Source organism: Cherax quadricarinatus, chromosome 74, assembly GCF_038502225.1.
Source record: "Cherax quadricarinatus isolate ZL_2023a chromosome 74, ASM3850222v1, whole genome shotgun sequence".
NCBI lineage: Eukaryota > Metazoa > Arthropoda > Malacostraca > Decapoda > Parastacidae > Cherax > Cherax quadricarinatus.
The window spans coordinates 13527771-13554316 of NC_091365.1; the positions used below are offsets into that span (position 1 = coordinate 13527771).

The following is a 26546-nucleotide window of genomic DNA, read 5'->3' on the forward strand; positions in this document are numbered from 1 at the left end:
TAAAAATTGAGAAGTTTATTAACAGGGTTGTCTAGATGGACAAAATGAAAGTAAAGGAATTTGATATAATTTAGGATGTAAGATCCTACACTTCTCTTGTAGTGTAAAGTTAAATTGTACATATAGTAGTAAAGTGCTGAAGGCACATTTCGTAACAGTACGACTCTTAAGTACCGTCTGGTACGTTATCATCAATTATAAAATTACTAGTATATACAAGTGTGTGTGTAAATGTGTGCGTGTGTGCTCAAAGTGCTCGTTATGTCTCAGTAAGATTCGACTTGAGTTAGACATAAACAGTGACTGACTAAAGGTCCTCAAATAATCTATCTTCTTGACCAACTAGGCTATTAACACCGCTTGCTTGAACAATATGACGAATCATTCGCCAACAGTAATAACGTAACAAGCAGCAGTAGTCAGGAACAAGGAGACAAAATAACGACCCTAATTGGGAATCATCAGCAGATCCTCCATGAAAGTCGTAAAACACCCTTAATACTGAATCTAAGTTCAGCATAACCAAATCCCCGACTACGACGGTGCGTAGATGCCACACAAACTAGGTCAGAAGCTTTAGCTTGGGACCTGAGTAGACTTAGAGTGTCCGTACGACACACCTCAGTATAACGTCAAAAATTAATGATTCTGAACTATGCTCTATGAACAGAGTTACACAGAGATACACGAAGTGTGTTTCGGCTCACCAACGAAATCTTACTCTACCAAGTCTAAATAACGAACAAACAGCCAAAGACGAGAGAGTTCCGTGGATAAATGGAGAGAGAGAGGTAGTGGTCGAGCGATGACCAGCTATGGAGAGAGAAAGATTTCTCGACTACAGGCCTCAAATCAGGTGAGATCACGTGACTTGCCCGTGCTACTCAGCAATAGTGCGAGGTGCAGCCTGACACAAAACAAGCGAGCGATAGTTAGAAAGGCAGTTTGCGATGGCGGACAGCCAACCACAACTCCCAAACAGTGAGCACGGTGAAGTGTAAATGTTACATCCTACCTAATGACATAGCTAAGTCAAATAACAGTATAAAGCAAGATATTTTTATTTTAGTTATTAATAAAAATATCAGCAATATATAATTACATGAAAGATAATATACATCAAATATACATAAATATACACTATAAACATTGGGCCCCATTCAGGGGGCACAATAAGGGCTCATGAAAAAACCATACCACGGGCGGGGATAGAACCCGCGATCAGAGAGTCATTAAACTCCCGACCGACGCGCTAGCAAAAACTAAGAATCAGTAAACCATTGGATATAAATATTACAAAGTTTATATTACTGATGGCACAAAATACCGACAACTTTATGAATAAGACACATGTGCAAAAATAAGGTATATTGCCTAGTGTTGCCCATGTCTTATCCATCACTACAAACTAGAAATAATGAGGGCCTTCAGGATGATATGGAAATGCAAGAGCCTCCAGAGATAAGAGAATACATTTGCTGGCATGAAAGAATGTAAGTTTATTTAGGTATACACAATACGGTTACATATATTATCGTACACAGCAGCATTATTTCCATTGGGGTCCTTTTAATACCTTATTATTATACTATAAAGGAGATAATATCTTATTATTATACTCTAAAAATATATTCTAGGAATAAGGTAATGTGTGTTAGCTAAAAAAAAATAAAAAATCATTCTCCTCCTTTTTTGTCGCTACATTCATTAGAACTGGTTCATGCTATGACTGGCTTTGACATGTGCAGGCAGTCTGCTCCATTCCTATATTCCTGTACAATAAAAGGTGTTTGAAGCCTGGCAATTGACTGTGGGTACTAAAAAGTTGTGCTCTCTCCCCCTAGTACTATGATTGCTTTGGTTCCAATGAATCTTACCATTTTGTTCTGGGTGATTTGCAGTCTATCTCTGCAGTCTATCAAGGCAGAGTACCATGAAGAGCAAGCGTAGTCCATATGACAATGTATAAGGGCTAGACATAGAGTCCCGCGAGCCTCAGTAGGTAGACACTGTGCTTGTCTGTAAAGGAACTTCAGTCTGGCATTTGCTTTCTTTACTACGCTGTTCCCTATCAATTCTTCTGACATGCAAGGGAAGGTGGTGGTGGTTTATTTTAGGACAGGTAACCTCACAGATCTGGTGCGAAGTTACCACACTTTGGAAAACCTTGAGGGACAGGAGGCAGGTCGCTAGTTTGACCAACATGCAGCACGGCGACCATGCCGAGCTCCGAGTGGAAATTAAGGTGGCAGTGCATCAGCCACCAACCTGCAAGAAAAAAGAAACAGTCAAGCTACTTGTTCATCTTCCACATCGTGCAGAAATTACCTTTCATAATATACATTACATATATTCATATGGGTGCAAAATCACCACAGGAGGAGTTGAATGATAGTTCTAGGCCTTTCGTGTTCAGGACTTTGCACTGCTGCAGAAATGAGTAGGAAGTCCAGGAAGATTCGTTCAGGGAAAACGGCTCTAATAATAAGATTCTTTCCTAAAGATTCTTTTTCTATTTTCTGTAAGCTTCCTCGGTCATGATATTTTGATCAAATTTGTTGTCGTAGGAAAGAAACAGGGGAGGCTACAACCCCAGTTATCTACCACCAATTACACTTTTCCTCTGGGTAAGATTAATTCTTGCCCTCATCATTGTCCGTTCAGCAATTTTTTGATCGGGTGCCTAATAGTCGTGCATAATAAAACAAAGTGCCATGAACAGCACTGGATACGTGTATTTTGCAGGAACTGATGTTATGCTCTGCCTGATTCTGAAGCTCCGGTGTCTTTCTGTTTATTAATGCAACTCTTCGCTAAGCAACCCTCAGTATTATCACCAAAGTGAACTCAGTAAACAGTTTTATATGATACAATTTCTTTTACATAATTTATAAATAAAATAATCATGTGAGTGGATTATTAGGTATTTAAAGTAAATCAACTACACAAGGCCCATTAAGAATACATGTTACCTGTTCACCACCAAATTAAGTTAATTTAATCGCAAATGTAGGCGTTCAGTGCATACAGACTGAGATATACACTCATATAAGCTTACGTACACTGTTGTTAAGTCTACCTACTTCCTCTTTTGATAGTTGTGTTAGGATGGAATAGATCACCTTCACCTCTCCTTCCTCCTCTCTCACTCCATCTGTTTTACGGAATTTAATAGACTAGAGGAAGAGAGAGAGAGAGAGAAGAGAGGAAATAAATAAATAAATGTTTGGCATAAAAATGCATTTGCATTATGTTAACGAAATGCTTAAATATGAAGCGCACCACCAACCGTAGCAACAACAGTGAAGGAGCAACAACAGTGAAGGAGCAACAACAGTGAAGGAGCAACAACAGTGAAGGAGCAACAACAGTGAAGGAGCAACAACAGTGAAGGAGCAACAACAGTGAAGGAGCAACAACAGTGAAGGAGCAACAACAGTGAAGGAGCAACAACAGTGAAGGAGCAACAACAGTGAAGGAGCAACAACAGTGAAGGAGCAACAACAGTGAAGGAGCAACAACAGTGAAGGAGCAACAACAGTGAAGGAGCAACAACAGTGAAGGAGCAACAACAGTGAAGGAGCAACAACAGTGAAGGAGCAACAACAGTGAAGGAGCAACAACAGTGAAGGAGCAACAACAGTGAAGGAACAACAACAGTGAAGGAGCAACAACAGTGAAGGAACAACAACAGTGAAGGAGCAACAACAGTGAAGGAGCAACAACAGTGAAGGAACAACAACAGTGAAGGAGCAACAACAGTGAAGGAGCAAAAACAGTGAAGGAACAACAACAGTGAAGGAGCAACAACAGTGAAGGAGCAACAACAGTGAAGGAGCAACAACAGTGAAGGAACAACAACAGTGAAGGAACAACAACAGTGAAGGAGCAACAACAGTGAAGGAGCAACAACAGTGAAGGAGCAACAACAGTGAAAGAGCAACAACAGTGAAGGAACAACAACAGTGAAGGAGCAACAACAGTGAAGGAGCAACAACACTGAAGGAACAACAACAGTGAAGGAGCAACAACAGTGAAGGAGCAAAAACAGTGAAGGAACAACAACAGTGAAGGAGCAACAACAGTGAAGGAGCAACAACAGTGAAGGAGCAACAACAGAGAAGGAACAACAACAGTGAAGGAACAACAACAGTGAAGGAGCAACAACAGTGAAGGAGCAACAACAGTGAAGGAGCAACAACAGTGAAGGAGCAACAACAGTGAAGGAACAACAACAGTGAAGGAGCAACAACAGTGAAGGAGCAACAACACTGAAGGAACAACAACAGTGAAGGAGCAACAACAGTGAAGGAGCAAAAACAGTGAAGGAACAACAACAGTGAAGGAGCAACAACAGTGAAGGAGCAACAACAGTGAAGGAGCAACAACAGTGAAGGAACAACAACAGTGAAGGAACAACAACAGTGAAGGAGCAACAACAGTGAAGGAGCAAAAACAGTGAAGGAACAACAATGAAGGAGCAACAACAGTGAAGGAGCAACAACAGTGAAGGAGCAACAACAGTGAAGGAGCAACAACAGTGAAGGAGCAACAACACTGAAGGAACAACAACAGTGAAGGAGCAACAACAGTGAAAGAGTAACAACAGTGAAGGAGCAACAACAGTGAAGGAGCAACAACAGTGAAGGAGCAACACCAGTGAAATAGTAACAACAGTGAAGGAGCAACAACAGTGAAGGAGCAACAACAGTGAAGGAGCAACAACAGTGAAAGAGTAACAACAGTGAAGGAGCAACAACAGTGAAGGAGCAACAACAGTGAAGGAGCAACAACACTGAAGGAGCAACAACAGTGAACGAGCAATAACAGTGAACGAGCAACAACAGTGAACGAGCAACAACAGTGAAGGAGCAACAACAGTGAAGGAGTAACAACAGTGAAGGAGCAACAACAGTGAAGGAGCAACAACAGTGAAGGAGCAACAACAGTGAATGAGCAATAACAGTGAAAGAGTAACAACAGTGAAGGAGCAACAACAGTGAAGGAGCAACAACAGTGAAGGAGCAACAACAGTGAAGGAGCAACAACAGTGAAGGAGCAACAACAGTGAAGGAGCAACGACAGTGATGGAGCAACAACAGTGAAAGAGTAACAACAGTGAAGGAGCAACAACAGTGAAGGAGCAACAACAGTGAAAGAATAACAACAGTGAAGGAGCAACAACAGGGAAAGAGTAACAACAGTGAAGGAGCAACAACAGTGAAGGAGCAACAACAGTGAAAGAGTAACAACAGTGAAGGAGCAACAACAGTGAAGGAGCAACAACAGTGAAGGAGCAACAACAGTGAAGGAGCAACAACAGTGAAGGAGCAACAACAGTGAAGGAGCAACAACAGTGAAGGAGCAACAACAGTGAAGGAGCAACAACAGTGAAAGAGTAACAACAGTGAAGGAGCAACAACAGTGAAGGAGCAACAACAGTGAAAAAGTAACAGTGAAGGAGCAACAACAGTGAAGGAACAACAACAGTGAAGGAGCAACAACAGTGAAAGAGTAACAACACTGAAGGAGCAACAACAGTGAAAGAGTAACAACAGTGAAGGAGCAACAACAGTAAAGGAGCAACAATAGTGAAAGAGTAAAAGCAGTGAAGGAGCAACAACAGTGAAGGAGCAACAACAGTGAAAGAGTAACAACAGGGAAGGAGCAACAACAGTGAAGGAGCAACAACAGTGAAAGAGTAACAACAGTGAAGGAGCAACAACAGTGAAGGAGCAACAACAGTGAAGGAGCAACAACAGTGAAGGAACAACAACAGTGAAGGAGCAACAACAGTGAAGGATCAACAACAGTGAAGGAACAACAACAGTGAAGGATCAACAACAGTGAAGGAGCAACAACAGTGAAGGAGTAATAACAGTGAAGGAGCAACAACAGTGAAGGAGCAACAACAGTGAAAGAGTAACAACAGTGAAGGAACAACAACAGTGAAGGAGCAACAACAGTGAAAGAGTAACAACAGTGAAGGAACAACAACAGTGAAGGAGCAACAACAGTGAAAGAGTAACAACAATGAAGGAGCAACAACAGTGAAAGAGTAACAACAGTGAAGGAGCAACAACAGTAAAGGAGCAACAACATTGAAAGAGTAACAACAGTGAAGGAGCAACAACAGTGAAGGAGCAACAACAGTGAAAGAGTAACAACAGTGAAGGAGCAACAACAGTGAAGGAGCAACAACAGTGAAAGAGTAACAACAGTGAAGGAGCAACAACAGTGAAGGAGCAACAACAGTGAAGGAGCAACAACAGTGAAGGAGCAACAATAGTGAAGGAGCAACAACAGTGAAGGAGCAACAATAGTGAAGGAGCAACAACAGTGAAAGAGTAACAACAGTGCAGGAGCAACAACAGTGAAAGCGTAACAACAGTGAAGGAGCAACAACAGTGAAGGAGCAACAGCAGTGAAGGAGCAACAATAGTGAAGGAACAACAACAGTGAAAGAGTAACAACAGTGAAGTAGCAACAACAGTGAAAGAGTAGCAACAGTGAATGAGCAATAACAGTGAAGGAGCAACAACAGTGAAGGAGCAACAACAGTGAAGGAGCAACAACAGTGAAGGAGCAACAACAGTGAAAGAGTAACAACAGTGAATGAGCAATAACAGTGAAGGAACAACAACAGTGAAGGAGCAACAACAGTGAAGGAGCAACAACAATGAAGGAGTAACAACAGTGAAGGAGCAACAACAGTGAAAGAGTAACAACAGTGAATGAGCAATAACAGTGAAGGAGCAACAACAGTGAAGGAGCAACAACAGTGAAGGAGCAACAACAGTGAAGGAGCAACAACAGTGAAGGAGCAACAACAGTGAAGGAGCAACAACAGTGAAGGAGCAACAACAGTGAAAGAGTAACAACAGTGAAGGAACAACAACAGTGAAGGAGCAACAACAGTGAAGGAGCAACAACAGTGAAGGAGCAACAACAGTGAAGGAGCAACAACAGTGAAGGAGCAACAACAGTGAAGGAACAACAACAGTGAAGGAGCAACAACAGTGAAGGAGCAACAACAGTGAAGGAGCAACAACAGTGAAGGAGCAACAACAGTGAAAGAGTAACAACAGTGAAGGAACAACAACAGTGAAGGAGCAACAACAGTGAAAGAGTAACAATAGTGAAGGAGCAACAACAGTGAAAGAGCAACAACAGTGAAGGAGCAACAACAGTGAAAGAGTAACAACAGTGAAGGAGCAACAACAGTGAAAGAGTAACAACAGTGAAAGAGTAACAACAGTGAAGGAGCAACAACAGTGAAAGAGTAACAACAGTGAAGGAGCAACAACAGTGAAAGAGTAACAACAGTGAAGGAGCAACAACAGTGAAGGAGCAACAACAGTGAAGGAGCAACAACAGTGAAGGAGCAACAACAGTGAAGGAGCAACAACAGTGAAGGAGCAACAACAGTGAAAGAGTAACAACAGTGAAGGAGCAACAACAGTGAAGGAGCAACAACAGTGAAAGAGTAACAACAGTGAAGGAGCAACAACAGTGAAAGAGTAACAAAAGTGAAGGAGCAACAACAGTGAAGGAGCAACAACAGTGAAAGAGTAACAACAGTGAAGGAACAACAACAATGAAGTAAAAACACTGGTCACGCTTTCCAGAGCACTAGAAAAATAACGAAGGAACAACAGTGGTCTCACCTGCAGAGCACAAGCAACAACAACAGTAGTCTCACCTGCAAAGCACAAGCAACAGCGGTCTCACCTGCAGAGCACCAACAACAACAACAGTGGTCTCACCTGCAGAGCACTAACAATAGCAACAGTGGCCTCACGTGCAGAGCACCAGCAACAACGGTGGTCTCACGTGCAATGCACCAACAGTAACAACAGTGGTCTCACCTGCAGAGCACGAACAACAACACTGGTCTCGCCAGAGATGAACTACCATCAACAGTAATCTCACCTGTTAAACACCAACAGCAATAGATTTTGTGGTCATATCTTTGGTACACCAGCAGCAATAACGTTGAAGGAACGGCAGTGGTCTTACCAGGGTTGTCAGCAGTGAATCTGACGATGGTGTAGCCTCCGTCAGGGATGGTTACTGTGTCCTTCTTAACGGCGTTCTTCAGCTTACGCCTAATGCCTCCGGCGGCGTCCAGAGCCTTGACCTCTTCAACTGTTGTCTCACTGTAACACACGTAATATTTCATATATTTCATAAACAACCAAACGCTGCACATGCGCTTTATCGTCTACTGATTCCCGTGTTAAAATAGTCTGTATTAGACTGTAGAAATCTGCATTGCATGCTAAACATTTTTGACAAAAAAAGATTCCCAGGTGCTGCACATGTCATATTTATCACATAAAATTATTAGCATTGCGAAAACATTACTGACTTAACTTTGAATTAATGAGCGGCATTTGCATTAACAATTGACAGTGTTTAGAATTGGAACTGTTCGGTCGAAGGAAAATCTTCAAGATTTATTTCAGTTTTTTCTTAAAGACATTTTTTTGTGTTAAACCGCGACTCGCTGATATTTTTTTTTTTAATTAGTTAGATGAAACGATTAGTGCTCATGAAATTCGGTAACACATAATAAAAGCCTCGGGGTACAGCAGTGCTGAATAATGTGTCACTGTGTCACTGACATATTCTTGTATCACAATAGGTGTAATTAATATCGATAATATTTATGAAACCCAAAGTAAAATAAAATAACACTTAATAGGATGTATTTAAAACGCATTCCTTAAAAAAAAAGCCTTATAAAGGATGAGTAAAAATGGAAGGAATTAAATTAAAGGCAAAGCAGGAGGCCGCCTCTGCAGAACTAAAAAGGTCACCTGTGTGTGGAATATAATGGTAATCAAGGAGGAGCGAGAATCGATAATCTCCATCATGGCGGACATGAAGACAATAGCGCCCAGTATGACTCAATGTGTGTGGCTCTCGGTCAGAAAATACGACACACTCGATGAAAACACGAACCAGCGTCGTATTTCCAGAGTGTGAAGGGACACTTAGTGATGTGTTAGCCTTTTTCAAGTCATTCAGCTTGATATAACTGAAAATATATCATATATTTTCATCTTTGAACTCATCTAGCACGTAAACAATTATTTAGTTCTTCTGGAAATCATTTCTCCTAAATCCACAACAATGGTGTCAAGGCCGAAGACACCAGAATACATCCTCCAATTTGTTTATCGCTTGCTTGTAAACATAATCATAATGAAAAGTCCTTCCCTGACAAAATTGTTGCCTCGGGTAAAACAAATGTGAAGTATTAGAAGTGTGAGGCAACACCAGTGGGAGGTGGAAAAAGTAGCATTAGGAAATAAGAAGAGATACTAGCAGGGGTTACAGACTGAAGTGGGCACTGGTTGGTAGTGTCACTAATGTGTGTGTGTGTGTGTGTTTGTGTGTGTTTGTGTGCGTGTGTGTGTGTGTGTGTGTGTGTGTGTGTGTGTGTGTGTGTGTGTGTGTGTGTGTGTGTGTGTGTGTGTGTGTGTGTGTGTGTGTGTGTGTGACTGACCTGCCGAGGCGCTCCATGGCAACAACGTGGAAGTTGTAGCCGTGAAGGTGGAAAGGATGATTCTCGTCACCAATGGTGCCCTCGTCCACCAACACCATCTCCACCGTCTCCCCCAGTGCCACCTCCAAGACGTACGTGCAGCTGCAGTAGTCCCCATCACATGGTGGCTCCTTACGGATAGATAAAGCATAAATTTAATACCCTGACTCACTAAGCAGGAATTTGGAACCTAAGAGATTCAAGGTTTATGAGAACTGAATGCATTCTCAGTCGATGTGTACGATAATCTCTGGCAGAAAGAATCCCGAGGACGAGGTTGTCATCAGGTGTAACGACAGTGCCTTACAGAGATGGGATCGGGGAGGTGGTCATTTTCATTCTAAATATGAGTGAAATCATGTGTTCTAAATTTCTAATCTAATTTTAAATACATACTATCCAAGAAAAACATGCTTCAAACTAGAGAGCATTCAAGGTTTCCAATAATTCAAAACGGTAGCTCACGGGTGAAAACCATCAACACCTGAGAACCCGGGATCAATCCTGCATGATTCTCCACTCACTAGACGCCCTTGTTCAATCCGCAGTAAATAGGTACCTGGATATTAGCAGACCGTTGTATATAGCATTCTGGAAAGTGATAGCATATCTTAGAAATAAACTGAAATAGAATAACAGTTGTTAGCCTATACGTTAAACTGCGTAAATATACGAGAGAGTAAGTGGGGTGTCATCAACCAAATCGGGGGGGGGGGGGGGGGGGGCACGAAACACAGTAACCTATATGATGTAAGTAGTTTACAAAATCGATAAGTTGAAGAATTAGACACTTTTGCAACATTTTGGAATCTTGTGTCTACAATCAATATTCCCAAATGCTACAAGTGTCTCAGTATTCTACAGTAACCTGAGGGGAGAAGAGCGGTGGAGCTTGTTGAGATAAGACTCTTTATTATTCTGTAATACGAATGCTCACTTTAAAGAATAACAGGCCTAAATCTACTTTTTCTTTTATATAGTGCAAACTAATGCATCTGTTGTCAGTATTTTTGTCTCCTTCCTCTCTTGAACCCAACAACTTCTCCATCTGTCTAAATAATCAAATAAAAGTTTTAAGACTTTAACAGAAATTTTAGTTTGTGAGCTGTGGTTGAGTAGTGGGAACTGACCTGGTCGTTGGAACTGACCTGGTCGTTGGAACTGACCTGGTCATTGGAACTGACCTGGTCATTGGAACTGACCTGGTCGTAGCAACAGAAGGCCTGCTGGTCCAGCGGCTGAGAAAGCGGAGGTGACGATGGAGACATGAAAGATATGTGATTAATCTGTGGTGTGTTGATCTGCCACTCATCCGAGACTGTAGAATGAAAACAATAATCACATTTGTTACTGCATTCCCCAGAGAACTGATCCCCATGTCTCTCAGACGAGACCACTGGGTGCAACCGTTCAACAGAACACCCAACAGTAGCCATGTTTTTGGAGTGGCTCACTCCAAAATTGAAAATACTGTCGTCCCGCTTGTGGAGCACTTAGCGGAAGGAGGATCGAGCCTCCATTACTGCCTGTGCTGACTGACACAGTCGGCTCTTGAAATAGTACATTAAAATATTTCATTTATGAAGTGTGCTGGTGTTACTAGTGTAACTTTTTTTCTAGAAAGTTATATTAGTAATGAGTAATGTTTGGTCACACACATCTGGAACCTCCACTACTGCTCCCCTGCGCTTTATGATTCACATGGGTTTACCGTTTCATAACTTATAATAATAATAATAATAATAATAATAATAATAATAATAATATAAACGGCGATGTGACAAAAAGTTTAATTACATTTTCTTTCAAGTTATCACTAACACCAACAAAATCAGTTTCACAACGGACATATACACAATGGTGAATGTATCGTGTAAAAGTTACTGGAACGACTAGTTTTTGAGCTTACCTCCGTTGTAGGGATAGAAACCAGGGTTGTATAACAAAGTGTTATTGATCTGATTGAAGTTGAAGGCGAGGAAGAATTGCCTGTCAACCTCCTCTCTCAAGATGCTGGGATTGAGAGCGTCCAGTTCGACCATAGTCATCTCCTCCACGGAAGCTCCTCCAGAGTTGAGAGGATTGACCACCTGTTGTTGACATAGTAATGAGAAAAATAAACTCGAGTGAAAGTCCCATTAACTAGTATGCAAGAAGCATAACCATCCCATCCGCGGCCAAACAAGAGTGCCACTTTGATAACTAAAATTCTGGAGAATTTAAATAAGACAAAACTAACACCAAAGTCAATTTTATACACAGAAAATCCGATCTATATTTACCAATAAGATTTTGAAAGTTATAGCGGAAAGATCTTCATATCAAAGTCACTTGACTTAGGCTGGTATTGTAAATTTCTAGTTTGCAGTAAATTTATGAGATTCTCTAGACAAAACCAAAACTAAGTCAACACTCACAGCTCCTGGTGGGTAGTTGGGGTTATAGAAGAGAGGGGAAGTTGGGTATCTCTCTGGGGCACCTTCGTAATGCAACACCGCTCCTTGCACGCACTGGTTCTGTCTACCATGAACAATTACGAGATAGTGGAGAGGATTTCAGACACTGTAGCATAAAACTGAGTTATATATTTGGAAAAAAATGTCGGTTCTGAGAATTGCAACTTCACTGAATCACAGATGGGTCTGAAACAGAAAAGGCTAAAAGCTATCGTGGCTAAAAATTAAGATAACGTAACAACAGTACGTCTGATTAGTGAGGTAAAATGTGTCCTCCATCTGATTCTTTATATTATCCTATCATTTTATTTCTCAACATAATCTTAATTTCCCTTCCATCCTTCTCTCTCTCTCTCTCTCTCTCTCTCTCTCTCTCTCTCTCTCTCTCTCTCTCTCTCTCTCTCTCTCTCTCTCTCTCTCTCTCTCTCTCTCTCTCTCTCTCTCTCCATTAAGAAAATACGTACTCGCAGTCGATAAGGCCATTCACCCTGATCCAGTAGTTGTCGACCAGTTGGAAGGCCTCCAGCACCACGTCGAATCTTTCACCTAAGAGAAGTACCTCAAATTTAGTCATATTACTTACGAATACCTCAAATAAATCATCAAGGTTTAAAATTAGTGTCAAAATATCTGCAGTGTATCTAAATAATATACCATTTGACTAATTTCTTATAGAATATGTATTCCAGATGTCCTGCATCTCATATATTCCCACCTATGGAAAATTGCGAAGGGCATAATATTCCTAGAGTGAGGAAAAACCTACGACAACGAGTGAAATATATTCTACCTGAGAAAGTTTCGCATATCTTCTAATGTCTACCCAAAGTAAACACGGCAATATATTTCTCTGGTGTTGACACTCACCTGAATACATAACAAGAGAGTCAGTAGTGACTGGGACGATGTTCTGGCCGTCGGTTGCAATGATGGTAAGTCTGTGATCGTCGACGGAGACGACCAAGGGACAGTTCAGTCCCCCGGCGTAGATAAGACGCAGACGATAACGTAGCCCTGGCGTCACCGTCACCACCTCCAGCGGAGTTGTCACTTCACCATCCTCATCCTGTAGAGATACAGTGAAAAAATAAGAATGGATACCACTCTTTTTTGATTATGTGCCATCAAAAGAGGATTAAAATATGTTTTAAAAATCTGGAAATGTGTCTAAATGGGCATATAAATAAAGAAAATCCTTAATATACTTCAGTTAAAGAAAATTTTAAAATAGGCACCGGCTGACATGTTCCGCTATATGAATAGATTTGAAAATAATCTAAGGTGAAAGTTATTCGCACATAAAATCGACTTAGCGTATATGTTAGTATGCAGCCTATTATTAATAAATCGTGTCTAACACTCTGTTACGAAAATATACTCAACGTTTAAGGATTAAAGCCTTTTCTAGGAGTATATAAAATATTAAAAAATACACCACCCTAGGCCCAAGCTTGTTACTTCACAAAAGCGTTAAATAAGTGGTTGATTACCAGGAAGGACAGATAAACTCACCTTTATGAAAATATACCTGGAAATACCTGGAGAGGCTTTCGGGGGTCAACGCCCCCGGCCTGGTCTGAGACCAGGCCTCGTGGTAGATTAGGGTCTGATCAATCAGGTTGTTGGATGTGTCACCGGCCACGGTTACCCTTAAAACCGTGGCCGGTGACATATCCGCACTGCGCTACTCTAAGAACTCTCTCCCTGCTTTAGTTGCTCTCTTGCAACATTGCATAGCTCCTGATGACGCACTGAGAAGTGTGAAAGTACTTGAGTTAGCTGAAGATTTCCACCCCATGTGGCTTGTCTTGCATATATATATGTATATATATATATATATATATATATATATATATATATATATATATATATATATATATATATATATATATATATATATATATTATATATATTATATATTATATATATATATATTATATTATATATACATATATATATATATATGTATATATATTATATATATATATATATATATATATATATATATATATATATGTATGTATATATATTATATATATATATATATATATATATATATATATATATATATATACATGTATATATATATATATATATATATATATATATATATATATATATATATATATATATATATATATATATATATATATATATATATATATATATATATATATATATGCAATAAGATCACAGTAAACAGATATCAGAATATGCAAAACACTGAAAGAATAGTGAAATTCCAAGCTCTTTCGTGACTTCTCACATTATCAAGGAACTATATATATATAAAATGATCATTTATTCCGTTTGTTTAGGTGCGATAGGAAAAGTTGTTTAAATCAATTTTATTATTTTACCTTGGGAAGGAGGTAATGGTAAGGGCGAAATTTTAAGGTGATTATAATTGATGCCTTACCTGATTAGTGTAGTTCCTGCCCTTGCCGTTGATGAGGATGGCGCTAGCAAAGTCGTCTTGAGTGTGGTGGTGACGCCCAGAGAATTTATCCAGAGCTGACTTGTGGAGCCAATCCTGGAGGACGAGGACATGATCAGGACTGTCAACATCGTAGGTATCAAGATAAAGGTCCTGTGTCTGGCGTACCACAAAGGCACCAAACACTCCCTCAGCGCGGTGAACTCCTGATCGGGAGGGAGAGAAATATGTTTCATTCAGGGAATTGGTTCTTAGTGTTGATTTTAGCAGTTCCTGATACTATGTACGTTGAAAGTAGATCTTTACCATCACTCACCGGTATGAGAGTGCCACCAGTGGGTGCCAGGTGTGGTAGCGAGGAAGTCATAGCGGAAGAACTTCTGGATGGGGCACTGTGTGATGAATGGAACACCGTCGTAGTACTGGAAGCGTCGCATGTGATGACCATGCCAGTGGATGGTCTCTGTGTCTGACAGCTGATCATTGAACACATCCACTACCACCCGGTCTCCCTCACACACCTGATCAACAGTACATACATTGATAAATGTCCAAGAAGTGATAATATCTGTTAGGTAACTCGTGGACAACAACGTCTGCACACGACACAATCTCACCTTTGTTAGTGGAGACGACATGGGATTGGAAAAGAGATCAGTGTGCGGTGAGATATGAAAGATAATTGTACTAGTGAGAATGACAGTTGTGGTAGGAGCCTACAGGTAGTTGAAGCTTACCTGTATGCCTGAACCAGGAAATTACAGGTAGCTTTAGTTTACCTGTATAGCCGGGCCGGGAAGCTGACGGTTGACGGCCAGTAAAGGCCTTGCCACACCGTCAGCAGGTATACAGTCCTGACGGTAACAGTCTGCCGCCTTGTCTGGACACTGGTAGCAGGCACGACTCAATGTGTGGTACTCCTGTACGTGGAACTGGTACGTGCAGATGCGGTAATCACCATAATGACACTCTCGTACACAGTCATCACACAGACCTGAAGAAACAACATACACAGTTGATGTATTGAAAGACAGGACTTGTTCGGATTTGTAACCTGGAGGATTAGTCACCCAGGATAACAAAAGGAAGTCAGTGCGTCATCGAAGACTGTCTTATTTCCATTGAGATTCTTCAATACTGTCCCTCAAGAGGAGGTTCACAACAGTCAACTAACATTGATTAATGAATCTCAACACGGTTTTACAAAGGGGCGTTCCTGCCTTACGAATTTACTAACTTTTTTCACTAAGGTGTTTGAGGAGGTAGATCATGGTAATGAATATGATATTGTGTATATGGACTTCAGTTAAGGCCTTCGATAGAGTTCCACACCAGAGACTATTGAGGAAACTTAAGGCACACGGAATAGAAGGAGAAATTTTTTCCTGGTTAGAGGCATGGCTGACAAATAGGCAGCACAGAGTTTGCATTAATGGGGAGAAATCAGAATGGGGGCACGTCACAAGCGGTGTTCCTCAGGGGTCAGTGTTGGGCCCCTTGTTGTTCACAATTTACATAAACGACATAGATGAGGGAATATATAGCGACATAAGCAAATTTGCTGATGACACCAAAATAGGCCATCCAATTCATTCGAATGAGGACATTAGAGCACTCCAGGATGATATAAATAGACTGATGCAGTGGTCGGAGAAGTGGCAGATGTAGTTTAATATAGACAAATTTAAAGTTCTAGATGTTGGACAGGAAAATAACCATGCCACATATAAACTAATGTAGATCTTAATATTACGGACTGCGAAAAAGATTTAGGAGCTCTGGTTAGCAGTAATCTGAAACCAAGACAACAGCGCATAAATGTTCGCAATAAAGCTAACAGAATTCTTGGTTTCATATCAAGAAGCATAAATAATAGAAGTCCTCAGGTTGTTCTTCAACTCTATATGTGGTTAGGCCTCATATAGATTATGCTGCACAGTTCTGGTCACCGTATTACAGAATGGATATAAATGCACTGGAAAACGTACAAAGGAGGATGACAACGTTGATCTCATGTATCAGAAATCTTCCCTATGAGGATAGACTAAGGGCTCTGAATCTGCACTCTCTAGAAAGGTGTAGAAATTAATAAATTAATAAAGATGTAGGAATTAATAAAGGGGATATAAATAGCGTGCTAAAAATATCTAGCATAGACAGGACTCGCAGCAATGGCTTTTAGTTGGAAAAATTCAGATTCAGGAAGGATATATTCAATTCAATTCAATTCAATTCAAAGTTTATTCTCTATAAGGATTGCAATGTTGAATTTACAGAATTTGGTTATTGTGTGGTTTACATGTAGTTAAATAATGATTACAGAGTGTACCACTAGAACGCCTAGCATGGCTAGGCATTTCGGGCAGACTTAGTTTAATTCTTTATTTTAAAATATTACAAATTATGAGGTAAGTTGGTATTATGGCTAAGTGACTAAATACTAGTTTGTGAGTTTAGCAATGTGAATGCTTTTTTTTGGCACAGTACATAGTTTCAGTATTGGAGTATCATAGGATTCATTATTTTAAGATTGAGATTAATATTTCTGTTTATGGTCAAATGGGTGAGTGAGTGTAAGTGTGAACCACCAGGTAGTATTCGTGTAGTTAGTTGATGGGGTGTATCAGGGAGATAAGATGTTTTCTAATGGTAGTTTTGAAGGTGATGAATGTGTCTGCAGTTCTAGAGTTCTCAGGTAGGGTGTTCCAGATTTTAGGGCCTTTGACATACATTGAATTTTTGTAAAGGTTTAGTCGGACACGGGGAATGTCATAGAGATGTTTGTGTCTGGTGTTATGCCTGTGGGTTCTGTCACAACTATCAAGAAAGCGTTTTAGGTCAAGGTTGATAGTGGAGTTTAAGGTCCTGTAGATGTAGATTGCACAGTAGTAAGTGTGGATGTACTGAACAGGGAGTAAGTTTAGATCTATGAAGAGTGGGGGGTTGTTACCAGGGATGGGATTTAGTGATTATTCTTACTGCAGCTTTTTGTTGGGTTATTATTGGCTTTAGGTGTGTTGCTGCAGTTGATCCCCAAGCACAAATAGCATAGGTGAGGTATGGATAAATAAGAGAGTGGTATAGTGTGAGAAGGGCATTTTGCGACACGTAGTATCGTATCTTGGAGAGGATCCCAACCGTTTTGGATACTTTTTTGGTTATGTGTTGGATATGGGTGCTGAAATTCAGGTTGTTGTCAAGGTATAGGCCTAGGAATTTGCCCTCATTATGTCTGGTAATTAGAGTGTTGTCGATCTTAATGTTAATTTGTGCATCTCTTGCTCTGCTACCAAACATAATATAGTAGGTTTTGTCAGTGTTAAGCGTAAGTTTATTGGCTGTCATCCAAGTCGATATTTTGATCAGCTCCTCGTTAACAATGGTGTTGAGGGTGGCAAGATTAGGGTGAGAGATGACATAAGTCGTGTCGTCAGCAAAGAGAATGGGTTTCAGTTGTTGGGATACGTTTGGAAGATCATTGATGTATATGAGGAAGAGCAGGAGACCAAGGACACTTCCCTGCGGAACTCCAGTATCAAGTGGCCGTGCTGTTGATGCAGTGTCTTTAATGGTGACATACTGATACCTATTAGTAAGGTAAGATTTGAAATAAGCAAGCGCATGGCCTCTTATACCGTAATGGTCAAGTTTGTGGAGTAGGATGTCGTGGTCTACTGTGTCAAAAGCTTTTCTTAGGTCATTAAAAATTCCTAGTGGATATTCCTTATTTTCCAATGCTGTGTAAAGCAGATCTAGCATTTTTATGATTGCATCATTAGTGCTTTTATTTTTCCTGAATCCAAATTGGCAGGGGTTGAGTATGTTTTGTGCTGTTATAAATGAATATAGTCTCCTGTGCACGAGTTTCTCAAAGATTTTGGATAGCAATGGTAAGTTTGATATTGGCCTATAGTTGTTTAAGTCTGTAGGGTCACCACCTTTATGTATTGGTGTAACCCTTGCCATCTTGAGTAGTTTCGGGAAGGTGCTAGTTTCTAGTGACTTGTTAAAAAGTAATGAAATAGCATGCGAAAGGACATGGGCTGTTCGCTTGTACAGTAATGGTGGGACATGAGACAGATTCCCTGAGTTATTTTTAAGTGACTTTATAATCTCGGTGACTTCCGAGGGCTCAGTTGGTGCAAGATAGAAGGAATTTGGGAAATTCCCATCTAGGCAGTCCCCGGCATGGGCATTGGTATGTGGGATTTTATTGGCGAGATTAGATCCTATGGTTGAGAAGAAGTCGTTTATCATGTTAGCTGTGTCAGTGGGATGTAGTGGTGTTTCATTAGGTTTAGTTAGGACAATATTCTTGGTTTTTTCAGTTTGTGGGTCCCTAGAATCTGAGTGTTTTCCAGGTCTTTTTTATATCTCCTCTAGTGTCTGTGAATCTACTGGAGTAGTATAGTTGTTTGGCTTTCTGTATTACTTTGGTGAAAACTGATGAATAGTGTTTAAGAATATCTTTGTGTATTAAGCCCTGTCTATATTGCTTTTCATATTGGTGTTTCTTGTCAATGGATTTCAGAATGGTGCTGGTTAGCCATGGGCAACCAAGCCGTTTGTTTGTGATCTGTTTCGTTTTTATAGGACAATGTTTGTTGTATAGTCTAAGTAATTTGTTAAGAAAAATGTCTGTCCAGTCATCAATACCATTGGCCTTGGAGAATTCTGTAGGCCAGTCAACAGTCTCTAGGTCAGCTGTGAACTTCCTTATTGAGGCCTCGTCATGGAGTCTAAATGAGACTTTGTTGTATTCAAGTGGTGGTTTACTAATGTTTGTCAGGAGGAAGGTAGGGTAGTGGCCAGTTGTGCTATCTGTGATTATCCCTGATTTAAGGGGGGCTAGTATATTGGTCCATATGTGGTCTATTATGGTTGCACTTGTCTCTGTGAGCCTGGTTGGTTTAGTTATTGTTGGTATGAGAAGTGTGTTGTTCATATTGTTGATGAAATCAGTTACAGGCTGATCATCTAGTAAGCCAAGGTTGATGTTGAAGTCTCCAGCGAAGAGAAGGTGGTGCTTATTCATTTGTCTGTTTGTTATTAGTGACTTTAATTTCTCACTGAAATTTGAGATGTTTGTGTGAGGTATCTGGTAAATGGCACCGATTGTTATAGGTGTCTTAAGGTTTTTTACAGTAAAATTAGCAAAAATGTATTCTCCATGTTCATCACTAAAGCAAGTGGTGCTAATACAAGATAATTGGTTAGAGTAATAGATTGCAATACCACCCCCAACTTGGTTTGGTCTGCAGTTGTGAATTGCTGTGTATCCTGGTAGAGGGTAGATATCTATTGTGTCCTGCTTAAGCCAGGTCTCAGTAAGAATAATGTAGGAGAAGGGTGTCTTTAGTGATTCAAGGAGTGCCAGGAGGTCATCATAGTGTTTGCTTAAGGACCTGATGTTGTAGTTAAGTACTGATAGACTTTTAGCACTGTTTAGGATAGTGCTGGCTTGTGATGCTGTGTAATAAAGGCAGTTACTTTCCAATAGGTTTTGATTGGGTGTCAGATTATGGAGATTTCGATCAGGGTCAACGTGATCAATCATCTTCTAGGTTTAAATTATGGTTATTTATATCCTGAGTTGTGTATTGAGTTCTAGTACTGATATCTGTAGTGGTGGGAAGTTTGGATAAGTATATAGCTAGAGTATTTTGGTCATGTAGAGTATAGTCACTACTACACATAATGAAGTTGATGTTGTCTGTGTGTTGTGCTGGAATGAACTAAAGTACAACTAGGTATAAACTAGTAATATAAAAATACAAATTAAAAATAGAACAAGACTCTCACTTGTAATTGCACTAAGGTCTAATATAATGACTTTTGTGGAGTCTATGTTTTGAGCTAGAATGAGCTATAGTACAACTAGGTTTAATCTAATAATATAAAAATACAAATTAAAAATAGCACCAGTCTCTCACTAGTAATTGCACTATGGTCTAATATAATGAATTTGGTATTGACTATAGTACAACTGAGTTTAATCTAATAATATAAAAAAGGCACAAGACTCTCAATTGTAATTGCACTAAGGTCTTATATAAGTTGTTTACAAGAATTAGAGTATAACTAGATTTAAATTGATAGGAAAGCACTGGTTTGGTAATAGAGTTGTGGATGAGTGGAACAAACTCCCGAGTACCGTCATAGAAGCTAAGACATTGTGTAGTTTTAAAAATAGGTTGGGTAACTACATGAGTGGGTCTGGGTGGGTGTGAGTTGAACCTGACTAGCTTGTGCTATTAGGTCAGATACCGTGCTCCTCCCTAAAGTGAATGTGACTTAAGCTGGTGGGAGAATTGGACCTGCCTCGCATGGGCCAGTAGGCCTGCTGAAGTGTTCCTTCTTTCTTATGGCTTATGTTAACACCCAGATACCTACTTCTAGGTGAACAGGGACAGCAGGTGCAAGAAACATGCGCAGGGGTTACCAGCCCCTTACTCCTGACATTTTAGTCGCCTCTTACAACATGCATGGCTTACGGAGGATGAATTATTTTCCATTTTCCATGGAGATAAGAGGAAATAAAGAAGAGGAAGAACTATTAAGAACATAGAAGAAAACTCAGATGGGTGTTATATATATATATATATATATATATATATATATATATATATATATATATATATATATATATATATATATATATATATATATATATATATGTCGTGCCGAATATGTAAAACTGGTCAATTAGCAAGAACTCATTTAAAATTAAGTCCTTTCTGAAATTTTCTCTTATACGTTTAAAGATATATTTTTTTCATTAATGTTAATGTAAAATTTTTTTATTTTGCACCAAAAGAATCTTAGAAAACTTACCTAACCTTATTATAAAAAGAGCAATTTATTTTAGCCTAACCCAACTAAATATATTTTAGATTTGTTTACAGTAATTTAATACTAAACAAACACAGTGAAATATATTTTTTTCGTTAGGTTCAGAATGATTTTGGCGAAACTATTACATACACAAATTTTCACTTGTCCTATATGGCAAGATGAGCGTTGCTATTTTAGCCAAGATCGCAAATTCTGCCTATTCGGCACGACATATATATATATATATATATATATATATATATATATATATATATATATATATATATATATATTTATTTATATATGCATGTGTAGTGTAACTTTAAGTGTAAGTAGAAGTAGCAAGACGTACCTGAAACCTTGCATGTTTATGAGACAGTAAAAAAGACACCAGCAATCATACCTGGAGAGAGTTCCGGGGGTCAACGCCCCCGCGGCCCGGTCTGTGATCAGGCCTCCTTAGGTCAGTGTCCCAGGATGCGACCCACACCAGTCGACTAACACCCAGGTACCCATTTTACTGATGGGGAACATAGACAACAGGTTCAAAGAAACACGTCCAATGTTTCTACTCTGGCTGGGAATCGAACCCAGGCCCTCACCGTGTGAAGCGAGAGCGTTAACCACCAGGCCACCAGAGCCATCATACAGTGATGTAAAACAATTACAGGCTTCTGTTTTACACTCACCTGGCAGGACGGTAGTACCTCCCTGAGCGGTTGCTGTCTACCAACCTACTACCTAGACCTGGAATGAAACTCATAACGACCAGGCAGGTAGATGTAGTTTCGCTAGGACGGGTCCTCAAAATGCTCAACTTATCTTTACCAAACAGTTTTTACGTTGTTACATGGAAGCCTCAATGTTACTTCTGACACAAGTGAACACTAAGCACTTAATTGAATCATCTCAGCAGCATAATTACTGTGATAAAGTTGGTAGAATCACAGATAGTATGATAGGTAAAAGGACGCATGTGCAACGACAGCGACATTTATTGTGGCAACGGCTTGACAAAGTTCCTGGAGAGCGAAACGTTTCCAAAATAAAATGTCGCATTAGATGCAATTGTGTCCTTTTATTTAACAACATAATTACTGACCCAGCTTCTGCATGACCACATTTTAACACGTCTATCAAGTGATCTCGCATACACGAGGAAAGTTGTGTAGTCAGGAGGTGAGATCCAGTAGTGGCATTGTCAGTGCTGGTGGGTACTGTGAACCGGGGTTGTGAGAGTCACTGCTGGCAGGTGTAGTGAACCAGTGAAGCAGTGCAGTGTTGAATGGTGCTCACAGTGCCGTAGCGAAACATTGTTAGACAAGTTACTTTTTATCTCACGCTCCAGCGATGAAGGCTAAGCGCAAGTTTTATACTGAATTAATTTAGGTGAAGGCTTAGTTAACAAAGCTTTCAAGGTTTAACACTGCTCGCTCGAGCGTTCCTTACCATTCCTCACTAGCACCTTGAGTGATGCTTGTCACTCACGAAATCGTAACAAAACAGTGGGGGACCAAACTAACTTCCCTATGGTGTAGAGAAATATACCTAGTTGGATAAATCTTATTAGAGCCACCTGGCCTAGTTTTAGAACTCACTGGTCATTGATTCAGACCCCACCCGTTCCATGATTTGAGTAATGCTCGTGTTTATCTCGACGTTTTCTGATTAGTCTTAACCACCGCGGCCAGCCATGATGGGGCCTGTTTTAATTTTCTATCTTTGGAAATGTAAGTTTTAAAGGCTCACATAACCTAACCGGCGGTAATTCACTTTAAAATATTGCTGAGATTTCCGAATTTTATCACCTCTAATGATGACCTGAAAACAGAACTCATGGATGACATTCATGATTACCGTTCTGGGGATGACTAAATACCGGTGAAGGGCTCTTGATCCAGGGAAGGTACGCTCGTCTGCAACACTTAGAAACGTTTCGGCAATAGAGATTTCCAAGTGTTGGATAAATGTCTGATTCATCAATCTGTGAGGATCATATTAAGTCAAGGGAGATACCATGTTAGCGAAGGGCTCCTGATCCAAGAATTTAAACTACATCCTCGATTTAAACCTGATTGTCTCTTATTCCTCAGCTGTTGATGATAAACACGCAGACGCGGTGACTGGAACTTGTATTCAGAGAACGTTTCCCTGTAGAGGGAAGTTTTTTAAGACACTTGTGCAGGGAGAGATCTAAACAATTGTCTGGTGATACCTACAAGGTGTGAGAAAAAGACACTTATGTAGAGTTCAGGACTTTTATTAGAGGAAATGTTTTGCCACGAGTGGCGAAACGTTTCCTTCAATAAATGCCCTGAACAGTACATGAGGGTGAGATGTGTTTAAAGTTTCTATATACTACGTTTGTGTCTTTATCACTTACAACTCATTGGTATTCCCATTCCATTAGCTGCTGCATTCCTCGGGTGTAGTGTATGAGTTCCATTTGTAACACTCTTGGCATCTGTATTGCCCAGGTGTTGCAAAAAAAGATACCCAAATAGTTGCATATGTGCAGTGTTCATCGACTGCACTAGTGATGTATCGGATATCCGCATCCTCACCCGCATCCACGGAACATCCGCACAATTTCTTACATCCGCATCCGCATCTGCATCCGCAAAATAAGCAAGTAAGAAATCCTCATACACATCCGCATCTGCGGATATCTAAATTTTCACATCCGATACATCTCTAGTCTGCACTGCATGCCATCAGTAATCTTTCCTCGGGTGTGTATGTGACCCTAACGTGTTTAGCACTGTTTTTTTATGAATGTAATAATTACACAGATGCACTTTAATTTCACTGCAATATCACTGTATACTTAAGCACTAACCTGGTGTTAGCAGCAACAGTACCAGGCTTCCAACACTCTGGAAAAGCTTCAGGGAAGCCCACCCACCAGCCTGTATTGTCGAAGTCATGGCGGCAGCTCTTTTTATTTAACTAAGACACGTTTTCAGGAAGACTAAGCAAGCAGCAAGGAGGTGGATGACGGCGAATGATATCGTATATCTAAATTAACAGAAAATTAAAATGTTTGTTGGGTTGGTTTGTGGATGTTGGAGCTTAGGATTATTGTATCCTCTCTTGCACAGGATCAGTGAAGGTGGATCCGCCTCGTATGCGTTTATATACAATGTGAGGTTGCGTCCTTAGGAGATGACGTAGGGAAATTTTTGTTCCAGTTTCAAACATTTACTGAATGACCTTCACCTTCACCTCCTTTCGAGCTGGGAAGTGTTGTGCGGTGCTCTTTCCATTAAGTGTGGGTACCTTTATAGTGGTGAAGGGCTCTTGATCTGAGGCATTGGAATTACTCTTCTTTTTCTTAATATCAAACTTACTGCCTGTACAACATACAGTTGTTGGAGAGATATTTCTCCTACACACCAAGCATGTCCCGACTAATGCAATAACATCAAGTTACTGTCAGCACGACCCTATAGACTAATAAAATCTGATGTACTGGCGAAACGACTCTTCAGTTAGGATAGTCTGATGATGCACATGATTCTCATTCATCAACATGTCACTCTTGTTCACCTTTGATCCTTTAATCTAATGATACTTACCTGACACACCAACATCGTGAAATCTTTGTACAGATATTATCATTCACAACTCTATTACTAACCTCTGGCCCACCTTGGAAGTATGACCAACTTTCACTCGTCACCTGTGACCATATTTACATTGGCTTGACAAAACACTTGAGGAAATGCTGATATATACTTATTAGAAAAAAAGGTTTCAGTTCTGGGTCCTTGATCACTTCCAAGAGCCGAAACGTTTTCTAATACTTATGTTCCAGTGCTTATTCACATCTTTAAAACCACTTGTCGGTAACCATTACCAACATTTATACCATGTGTATGACTGCCGCATCTCTCCACCTGTTATATGACAAATGGTACACAACTCTAACAAATTACATTTCCACTTTTCCTGCCTACACTATTGTAGTCCATTTTTTTTTTTTTTGATGAATCGTACTGCGAAAGGGAAACTTTATATCTTATCATTTCTACCAGTGGTTCCACTATGAAAGTATCCTCCATCATATCCATGTATAAGATTGATAAAGTTTACTCTGCCGGAGAAAAGTCTTTGCAATAAAAGTAACCAGGTACTGGGTAGTAGGTTGGTAGACAGCAACCACCCAGAGAAGTACTACCGTCCTGCCAGATGACTGTGAAACAGAAACCTGTAACTGTTTTGCATGATGGTAGGATTGCTGGTGTCTTTTTCTGTCTCATAAACCCGCTAGATAACAGGGATATCTTGCTACTCTAACTTACACTTTGGTCACACTTCACAGACACGCACATGCATATATATATACATACATCTAGGTTTTCTCCTTTTTCTAAATAGCTCTTGTTCTTCTTTATTTCTTCTATTGTCCATGGGGAAGTGGAAAAGAATCTTTCCTCCGTAAGCCATGCGTGTCGTATGAGGCGACTAAAATGCCGGGAGCAATGGGATAGTAACCCCTTCTCCTGTAGACATTTACTAAAAAAGAGAAGAAGAGAAACTTTATAAAACTGGGATGCTTGAATGTGCGTGGATGTAGTGCAGATGACAAGAAACAGATGATTGCTGATGTTATGAATGAAAAGAAGTTGGATGTCCTGGCCCTAAGCGAAACAAAGCTGAAGGGGGTAGGGGAGTTTCGGTGGGGGGAAATAAATGGGATTAAATCTGGAGTATCTGAGAGAGTTAGAGCAAAGGAAGGGGTAGCAGTAATGTTGAATGATCAGTTATGGAAGGAGAAAAGAGAATATGAATGTGTAAATGCAAGAATTATGTGGATTAAAGTAAAGGTTGGATGCGAGAAGTAGGTCATAATAAGCGTGTATGCACCTGGAGAAGAGAGGAATGCAGAGGAGAGAGAGAGATTTTGGGAGATGTTAAGTGAATATATAGGAGCCTTTGAACCAAGTGAGAGAGTAATTGTGGTAGGGGACCTGAATGCTAAAGTAGGAGAAACTTTTAGAGAGGGTGTGGAAGGTAAGTTTGGGGTGCCAGGTGTAAATGATAATGGGAGCCCTTTGATTGAACTTTGTATAGAAAGGGGTTTAGTTATAGGTAATACATATTTTAAGAAACAGAGGATAAATAAGTATACAAGATATGATGTAGGGCGAAATGACAGTAGTTTGTTGGATTATGTATTGGTAGATAAAAGACTGTTGAGTAGACTTCAGGATGTACATGTTTATAGAGGGGCCACAGATATATCAGATCACTTTCTAGTTGT

General features: G+C 40.0%; 1 protein-coding gene across 1 annotated transcript; it reads right to left on the bottom strand.

The window, feature by feature from the left end:
* Positions 1-24222, bottom strand: LOC128700131 (uncharacterized). Its single transcript, XM_053793085.1, has 12 exons — positions 24120-24222; positions 15226-15440; positions 14763-14967; positions 14429-14652; positions 12877-13075; positions 12474-12555; positions 11971-12073; positions 11463-11643; positions 10756-10871; positions 9515-9684; positions 8020-8159; positions 1-2268 (listed from the first exon to the last, which is right to left on the bottom strand). Exons 1-12 carry the CDS (start codon positions 24205-24207, stop codon positions 2129-2131), a joined length of 1863 nt encoding a protein of 620 aa, XP_053649060.1. The 5' UTR covers positions 24208-24222; the 3' UTR covers positions 1-2128.
* Between the last annotated feature and the right edge of the window lie 2324 nt (positions 24223-26546).

Bases quoted from the DNA above. Each gene is read 5' to 3' on its own strand.
- LOC128700131 (XM_053793085.1), bottom strand. From the start codon at position 24,207: ATGACTTCGACAATACAGGCTGGTGGGTGGGCTTCCCTGAAGCTTTTC. The intron at 14,653-14,762 runs GTGAGTGATGGT...CCTCCCGATCAG, and splicing joins CTGGTGGCACTCTCATACCG to GAGTTCACCGCGCTGAGGGA. The intron at 12,074-12,473 runs GTACGTATTTTC...TGTTCATGGTAG, and splicing joins AATGGCCTTATCGACTGCGA to ACAGAACCAGTGCGTGCAAG.